The sequence below is a fragment of the Cydia amplana genome, chromosome 10, assembly GCF_948474715.1.
Source record: "Cydia amplana chromosome 10, ilCydAmpl1.1, whole genome shotgun sequence".
In the NCBI taxonomy this organism is placed as follows: domain Eukaryota; kingdom Metazoa; phylum Arthropoda; class Insecta; order Lepidoptera; family Tortricidae; genus Cydia; species Cydia amplana.
The window spans coordinates 2,868,832-2,878,487 of NC_086078.1; the positions used below are offsets into that span (position 1 = coordinate 2,868,832).

Here is a 9,656-nt window from a genome sequence, read left to right on the forward strand (position 1 = left end):
TTTTTTAGTTTTATATTTCTCTTATTTTAGAAGTTACAGGGGGGGGGACACACATTTTACCACTTTGGAAGCGTCTCTCGCGCAAACTATTCAGTTTAGAAAAAATGATATTAGAAACCTCATTTATGAAGACCTATCCATAGATACCCCACACGTATGGGTCTGATGAAGAAAAAAATTTTGAGTTTCAGTTCTAAGTATGGGGAACCCCCAAAATGTATTGTTTTTTTCTATTTTTGTATGAAAATCTTAATGCGGTTCACAGAATACATCTACTTACCAAGTTTAAACAGTATAGTTCTTATAGTTTCGGAAAAAAGTGTCTGTGACATACGGACGGACAGACAGACAGACATGACAAATCCATAAGGGTTCCGTTTTTTGCCATTTGGCTACGGAACCCTAAAAAGAATCGACCATTAGGAATACCTGAATTCGTAGATATTTCTAAGTGGTCAGACCAAATTTGTCAGTAAATAAGAACAAAAAAACTATACTCGTCCTTTTCTTTTGGGTGCTAGTACTAGTGCAAGACATAGATAGTATGATTTTCTCTGTCTATGTTTGAAATGAGACAATCCTTTGACAAACTATATTTGTTATTCTTCATAAACTTTTGAATTGAACTTATAGTGTCAAAAGTCTGTTTGATTTCAAACATAGATAGAGAGAATCATACTATCTTTGTCTTACACTAGTACTAGCACCCAAAAGAAAAGAATGAGTATAGTTTTTTTGTTCCTATTTACTGACAAGATCTGGTTGACTAGGGTCAATAAGAAAACTTTTAAGTTATCGTTTGAAAAAAAAAAACAAAGCTAATGTACAGCAAGCTGCAAAATTGCATGGACACATTGTGTATGCATGGCTGGGCGTACAAACGTCATGAGTAATATTTGTACTAACAGTGAAAGCCCAAGTCAAGCCAAATTCTTTAGCTCAGATCAATAGGTAATTGAAAAATAAATATTTCAAATATACTTGTTTCAAATATAATGTGAAAAACCATACCACGCAATATATGAGTATACAGGATAAACAAAGATGATACTGAAGGTTTGACTCATTCGTTTACACAGTTTTTTCACCTTAGTCGGAGGATGCTGCAGATAAACTACAATGAACCTATCTAATGCTAATGTCAGCTGACTTCGCCTAAACTATTTTAGCTGACTTACAATAACAAAAACAACACAGAGCTATACTTGAATAAAAAAATATCTCTTGCAATGGCATATCAAATCAAAGTACTGTTTATGGAAACAAGAATAAAAAAATAATATGCTCCATTGGTTTAATTTTAAATTGTAGTGTAAAATATTCATATGAAAATTCAATTTCAATCAGAGCCTATTAAAATTACTGTCATAACAGACAGACACAACTGACAACATGGCCCTTATGGGGCTCAGTAGACCTTTAGATATAGCAGGAAGCCTAAGTGACAAACACAATATTTATAAATTTTATAATAAACACAACAATCACCGTAATGTAACTATTATAGCACCAACTTTGACCTAGTTAAGTGCAAACATTTTTTATTGTCATTACAAGGCTGAACAAACTAGGTTATGTATTGATAAATTCACAATGTAATATTATTCTTACTTTATTTTGATCACACAATGATGTCACTATGCAGATATTTCTTGGATTTTCCCAAATAAATTGATGATTTACGAAGGATCAATGATCCTTAAGAAAAAATTGCTGGGAACTAAGCTTGACCTAATGTCGTAATAAAAAAAATTAAACTTAATTATTAGTCCACATAATATTCCTCCGGGAATAATTTTCTCTTTTGTAATACCTAACAAGCCTAGCAAACCTAGTTAGCTAATGGAGTCAAGTAATTAACAGACAGCTTTGTACCAAATGCGTACATTAGCAACAAGTTATGTCAGCAACTAGGTAATTCATTGTTTCAATTCCGTCACAATAAGTGTTTTGAAGCCACAATAAGTGTTTTGAAGCTTAATCTTTCTCGGAAAGCTATTACGACTTGGAATTTGCACTTGGTGACCTAAATTCAGAAGCAATGACAGAGTTTTTTTAGTATATATGACTAAATGATGACATAAAGCTGTAGTGAAAGTTATTATGTTCATGCTCCACATTCAAATTACTGGCAGAACTAATTTACTAACAATGAACAGAACACAAACATGAACCAAATAATGAAGACAATACATAATTGAAGCATGAATATGACATAGCCGCCTTTTAGAGAAAGTAGTGTTAGTATTTACTAACAATACACAATAATATACATGTTCACTCAAAAATGTGGGTTACAGTTACAGCAAATAGAAACATGTGACTGTATTGAACAGGGTTCTTCGAAAACATGGATACTTAGACAAAGATCATTGTTGGCATCTTGATGTGTGTAGTGACACAGATATTCAGAATTATTCCTAGTTATTTATTTATCAAGTAGGTAGGTAGACAGTCACAGAATTTACCTTTTGTCTAAAGGTTATTTAAGGTTGTCCAACAACCTCAGATTTCTTGAGAGCATGTTTACACTACACCTACATAACGACGTATTGCAAAACAATCTACCATCATTACTGCCAAAGTGAAACGGGGAAAGTAAAACACATTTCGCATATCGATGCATGAAATAGAAAAGGGGTAAATAATAATGGTTAGTGTACTTACGTATCTGGATAGCATTCATCAAACAGAATCGCCTCCGTTTGGTTGCAGCGCCTCAGAACGTAGTCCCTTGCGGTCGTCGAACGATCTTCATGTAGCTTCTCTACCACTGTGATTTCGTGTTCAGAGTCGACAATCGACAGTTTCGATAGCTCGACAACGGTATCATCACAATCGTCGCTGAGGAAACCTAAAAACATGAGCATTTGTTTAAGGTCGCATCGCACGCGTGACACACAAGGAAGTAGGCATGACGGACTTTCCCTATGCGTAATCGTATTACGTAGAAACCAGAACATGCCACTTAATACCACTCTTTCTGTAATTATATACCCTAATTACTAACCTGAGTCTTGCAGGAAAAGATGCATGCACTTGGCTTTCGACACTTTTTAACGAACAAAGGCGCAGAACCAAGCTTTTATCCCGTTAGGGATAATGAATGGCAGTCAAAGTCAATTGATTTATGTACAACAACAACGATTTGCACTTGTCAAAAGTTTATTATTCACTATTAAACTGTAATAGAGATTATCGCACTACAAAACGTAGATATTGCGCAAGTTAAAATAAAAAAAATTAAAACGTATGGACAAAGACTAGCGTCTTCCGTCCGCGACGAAGCCGTTTTGTGGTGAGGTGAGCTGAGGTGAGGGGTGAGGGCTCCGCGGGTACGCGGGGTGCCGGAGCGGTTGAGAAAGGTAGCGGAAGCGGGACGGGTGATGCGGACCAATGGCCGCTCGTTAATGTTACCATAGTCAAATAACATAAACTTGCGCGTTTGCAAAGTATGCTAGAATAGGTTTTACAGTACATATGGGGCTACTTTCCGCACTAGTGCGTAAAATAGCACTTTTCGTGCGTATGTCACAACTTTAAAGTGCCATATGTACTGTAAAACGTTGTTCGATACACGTGCGAATAGGTAATTCGCAACTTCGGTCGTGTTTTAATTTATCGCCACTCGTTTCGAATTTCCTCTTTTTCGCACTTGTATCGAAAATAACTATTTTATATCTGCCATAAATCTGTAAGAATTTACATAAATAATTTCAATTACCTTTCAGGTCGTCATATAGTGTAGTATTGTTACATATGCTTGCTCGAGCATTATTAGGTTCCTGAAAAAATGTGCAATTGAAGTTAATAATTAGGTACAGTCAGCAACAGCAGAAGTGCTGACTGGGTGAGATATTCCAATGTGTCAAATGATCTGCAATCTGCACAGTGCACACTCTCTTAACAATACGGCCATGTTTAGGTCATTAACACATCGGCAATTATTACTAACTTATTTCTTATTAATATAACAGATAATAGGTAATATAGTACGTCAGAATGTATTATTAATCCTCGTAAGTACATAATAAAAATAAAATCTCTTTTTTCTAAGCTGATAAAGCTTTGGAATCCGAATTATTCGTGATTATTCAGAGCGGCAAACTATATAAAAGTATGAAAAAAAAAACTATCATGCTACATTTTTAAACACTACTCAGACTCACTTTTATGAGCACTATGGTCGATCTGCAAGGCTTAGCCACAAGAGTGCTTCTGCGACTGTTGATTGATTCATTGTGTAGGGAACCTAAAAAATAAAATCAGTTATAATCAAATTTAATTTTAAATAATCCCAATAAATTACCAACCTGACATTACACTGAAACTTTGGTTGGATGTGTCAAGTTGACTTGAATGAATAACTTTTTTCCCTTAGTTTGCTGACAGTTAAAATTCAAAAAAGTTTTGAATACATACTTGGTCAATCAGATCTTGACAGTAGAAAAAGGCGGCAAATTTGAAAAATGTAGGCGCGAAGGGATATCGTCCCATAGAAATTTTGAATTTCGCGCCTTTTTTTACTGACAACGTTTGGTTGACCAGCTATATTTACCTTCTTGCATTTCCATTGTATTGATAACACTCTCCCTGTATTTCCGTCCTTTACTATTTAAAGGCTCTTCTTCTAAAACAGATATATCAAAATGATCATTCAACATAGTCATTCTTCTGTAAATACTAAGAGATCTTTCCCATTTTTTGCCTGGTTGAAGAACTATTGCTGGCTTATCTGCAGGACTCTCTGGAATTACACTAAATTTCCTGGAAGACTTTCTAGTAGTGACAAAAGACTGTCTATCTACATCTTTGGTTTCTTCTATTTCATCAGAGTCTAAATTAATTGCATCTTCATACAAGTTATTTACATCTTTCTCAATACATTCTTCAGTTTGTAACTCATTTTCATCAGTTCTAATATTATTAGGACTATTTACTATCACTTTACTCCTACTAAGTACAGTCATATTACATTCACTACTAACACCAGATTCATTTGAGCTGGATTTAGCAGAATTACTTTTCATCGTAACTTTTCTTCTTGTGTTAACAAAGCATCTGACTTCACCATCATCATTGCTGTTAGATTCCAAATCGTCAGATATGGATATATCTGATTCATTGTCAGTTTCTTGTGCTGAAACACTGTCTTCATCAATTTCTGTATTTGAACTATCACCTTGTGCCTTAAAATGTTGATCTGAATTGGAAAAGTCATCAGAATCTAAATGTTCACTTTTTTCATCCATATCATTATTATTGGATAAATTATGCTTTTTACTTATAGATTTTTGTTCAACAATTTCTTCATCACCAGAGTGATCTGACACATTTGTGCACATTTTATCATAGTACTTATAGAAAACTGAATCATTCATTTTTGTAAGACTGATACTGACTTTGTGTTCTTTGACCACTTCGTTTGATTCAGTATCATTAATGTCTTCATTATCACTACTGCAAGTATCATATAAAGATGCATTATATTGTGAGTCTACAGATACACTGCTTTTACTTTCATCTGTCTCAGTACTTTTATCAGAAGTTTGTCTGGAGTTAACTGTTTTATCATTTTGTTCACAAACACTGAAGCCGAAAAATGGTTCACTGGGCTTAGATCCGCCTAGTGATAATTCTAATTGTGAATCATTAATAGAAATACTCGTATTTACATGCATAGAATCATTACCGTCTAGTTTACTAATATCAATTATTTGATTATATAGGTTTTTAAGTTTATCAACTTCATTATTGATACAACTAAACCCTAAGAATACTTCACTAGGTTTAGAATCACACTTTAGACTCTCAATATTTGGTGGTTTATCTTCCTCTTCTTTGTTTACATTTAATTCTTGTTCAGTCTTGTTATTTTCTATTACACTAATATCTGACACATCACTTTTATCTACATTAAATATATTGGGTACTGGTCTTTTACTACAAGGAGACTTTAAATCATCCCCCACAACATTTTCTTCATTTATAGTCCCATAATTTGGACTTGTGTCGCAACTAAGTCTAGAAATTGGTGATAGCTTGTAAATGGATGTTGCTGTTCTAATATTTTTGAATGGTGTGCTACTTAGAACAGATTTTTCTAGAACTGTTGACTGTAATTGTTGAGTTGATGGCTTAGTTCTTTTCCTAGTTACATTTTTATTGAATGATATAACTGGACTGCCAGAACTATTATTAATTTTGTTAAACATAGATAAGTTTTGGACTATTTTGTTAATAGATTCATCCTGGAACTTAGGGCTGCTAGTAACATCTTTCTCTAATATTAGTTTGTGTGCGCCAATATCAGTTATATTTGTAGATATGTTGCTGGTTTCATTTTCTTTATCAATTTCTGCAAAAGAAAACATCATTCACTAAAATAAGTTCTATAAAATAAGTTATCTGCTAATGCCCCATCCGGGTTTCATAATATGATGTGTACTTATATTTTTGTATACTTATGTTGTTTAGCATGAATAAATGAAATTAAATGAAATGAAAATAATATAATTCAGTTTGTATTTATAACTAGCCCAAACCCACAACTTTTGTCTTGTAGTTTTCAACCACTTCAATCAAATATACAAACTTTTAAATTTATGACATAAGTAGAATTTAATTCAACTTCATCTTATAAAATGTATTGCAGGGTTAGGGCTGCCATCCGTCCGGGTTTCCCTGGATATGTCCTAGTTTGGAGGCTGTCCGGGGCAGTTTTCAGTTTTATAGACAGCCTTCTCCACATTGATCTTAATAGTATAAAAAGGTTCTGTACTTTAAATTGCTTACCACTTTCACTACTGGAATAGTTGTATTTCTTCACTTTTCTGGTTTTCTTTTTGGCATAAGTCTTAGTTGGTCTATAATAAAAGCAATAAATTAAATAATAGATTCTTTTTGCATGCAGATTTTTATCAACTTAGTTTCTTAAACTTCTACTTTTAAAAATATAGTTAAGTGTTGCATGGACTATTGTAACCCACCATGAGTTGAATATTGTTTTAAACCTAACTTATACAATACACAGCATCAAAACAACTTATCATTACCTACAGATTTATTTATTTATTACTCAAATAAGTGACACAGCATTACAGTCAAAACCAAGGCACTGTGAAACTACAAAATAAGAATATAAGGAAAAAAACTCCAAATGAAAACCAAAGACAACAACTAGACAGACAACATAAGTAGTTCCTTACCTCAACGCCTGAACTTGGTCAAATAAATCATCCTTTTCCTTCACCTTAGCCTCCAAATGCCGAGGCGAAGACTTATTTAGCAGCTGATCGAATAAGTCCTGTCCCCTATTCACTCTTATCGATTTATCAGGTGTCAAATAAGCTGAATGAGACATGTACTCCCTAGGAGCATTTTCCACTTCTTTTACAATTCGTTTTACATACTTTTTCTTGCGTACTTTTTGTGAAGTCGTACTATACTGGCTGGAAGAGCCCACACATGACAGTTCCCGTTTAGTTTGCTTTAATTTCTGTATGTAATAAGCATCGAAAGCCGAACTTCTCTCATCGAGCGTAAGCAAGACATCTTTGTGGTCCAAACCACTCCCAGTATCTTTCTTCGATCTATACGTGCGTCTCATATCGAAATGACCTTAAATCATTCCAAATATTTCACTTTACATAGCTTTAAACATTGAACTAATTAAAATAACTCTCAAAGAGAAATAATAACAAAAGCCTTACGTCAAAACTGTCAGATGAATTCAAAAATAAATTGACGTTATGAACCATTGGCCAATGAGAGCAAAGATAGATTGACGTGTTTAATATGGCAACATTTATAAAAGTCTTATGTGAGTTCCAGACAAAACGATTAATTAATAGCTTCTTCAGACGGGCGTACAACGTGGTCTGGTCAACGATCAACATATCTCTTTCTCGCTCTCACTTTTAACCTCGGGCGTGCGGCGGACTATACCTCTATCGAACATGCCTCCGGTCCGGTACGCCCGTCTGTTATAGCTTTAAGCTTGTATGAAAATGCGATTTCGCGCGGATCTTCCACTTTCGGCTTAGAGATATAAGTTATCTTAAAATGGCAAAAAAGCAAAAATGCCTATTATGCCCGTAATTTCTCTAGGTATTCATGAAAATTCGAAGCTATCTACGGGTTACGGTTTATCGTACATAATTAAAATAAAAACATTTTAATACGAGAATTATTTATTTTTCAATCAGTTTGGAATATCTTAAATGAGTGAATGAACACCGACGTTGCTAGTTATTCATAAAATATAGGTACTTATTTTGAATATTGTTTTAAAATATAGATTGAAGTGTTAAGCGTACATGGCTTATTTTACTGAATTCCTTCAGGTTTCTCTAAGTCTGATTGCAGTAGGTACATAGTTTTACTTACAAATAAGATGCCAATCAACATACAAGACTACTTACATATAAAGATAATATTAGAAAATTCAGATTTTTAGCTTGCTTTGTAGATACCAGAGTTAAAGAAATATATTTATAGTCAAAAGCAAATATAAAGTTTTTTGAATGTCGACCGCGAACCGAACCGTCGTTGTGGAGATCCTTAGGAATGGACTATGTTCAGCACAAGTTTTTCAATTGATAGGTTTAATGATGAAAAGCATATCTATAGATATTCCTGGGGGCTTAGCCAGCGCAGAGAAACAAAACGAAACGCCATCTGTCTCTATCGCACTAATATCGAAAAGTGATAGAGAGACAATAGTTTCGCTTCGTTTTCTGCAAACGATTGTAATTTTGGCTAGGCTCCCTTAACTATTTGTCCGGGACATTAGGTAGGTACATCATTATATCTGCTTACTGACCGTACAATCATTTATAGTGATACCTACACAACAATACATCAGCCATAAAAACTATCTACATTTTACATTAAGTCCCTTCTATATGAACACATTGTGAAATTCAACGGAAAACCCAGCTTTATCCTTATAAATTCCTGTAATACAATATGTATGTATATTGATACATATTCGCTAAAGCAGCATCTACACTAGGCGTGAAAATCGGAAATAGGTAGTGGTAAATGCGCCTAGTCCCCACAGACTTTTTTTCCAGTCAAGAAGGGAAATTTGTCCCATGTTTAAAGTGCCTAAATACCCTCTAGGTACCTGTATTTCTCAATAAGCACAGGCTCCTCGCAAGACCTACTTAATGTGTAAACTTTATTTTAAGTAGCCTAGTGTAGAAACTGCACACCTATTGTTAAAATACAAATATTTTTTAGTTTTGTTTGCACAAATAAGCACTCCACTTACTTAAAAAGAAATCCGTGATCTTTCATCATTCTTTGGCAGAACTTCTCATACAAATAAGAATTTGCTTACATTAACGTTTAAACAAAAATACGATGTTGTTGTTTAGTAAAATAGTTACATGTTTATTTATTTAAAAGACGAATCACAGTGCCTTTATTTCGTACATAAATGCACACACCCTTGTAAATTGGAATCATGTGTAAGTAAATGGCATATATTTAACCTTTTAACCTACACCGTATGATGGTCTCAATTATTAGATAAACCATCTGTCTTCTTACTTAAAATTATAGGTAGTAAAGTAAATGTTTAACTATAACTGATAACAGACTAACTTAAAATAATGGAAATTATATAATTGGTCAAAAGGTCAAAAATA

At 33.8% G+C, this 9,656-nt stretch overlaps 1 protein-coding gene across 1 annotated transcript in view; it reads right to left on the minus strand.

Annotated features, from left to right (window-relative positions):
- Positions 1-7,715, minus strand: part of LOC134651479 (uncharacterized) — a 58,204-nt gene extending 50,489 nt beyond the window's left edge. Inside the window, exons 1-6 of the mRNA XM_063506591.1 lie at positions 7,209-7,715; positions 6,796-6,866; positions 4,559-6,358; positions 4,170-4,252; positions 3,725-3,785; positions 2,668-2,854 (exon numbers count right to left, since the gene is read on the minus strand). Of these exons, the coding sequence (XP_063362661.1) occupies positions 2,668-2,854; positions 3,725-3,785; positions 4,170-4,252; positions 4,559-6,358; positions 6,796-6,866; positions 7,209-7,609 (2,603 nt within the window). The 5' untranslated portion in view covers positions 7,610-7,715. The remainder of the gene's footprint in view (positions 1-2,667; positions 2,855-3,724; positions 3,786-4,169; positions 4,253-4,558; positions 6,359-6,795; positions 6,867-7,208) is intronic.
- Between the last annotated feature and the right edge of the window lie 1,941 nt (positions 7,716-9,656).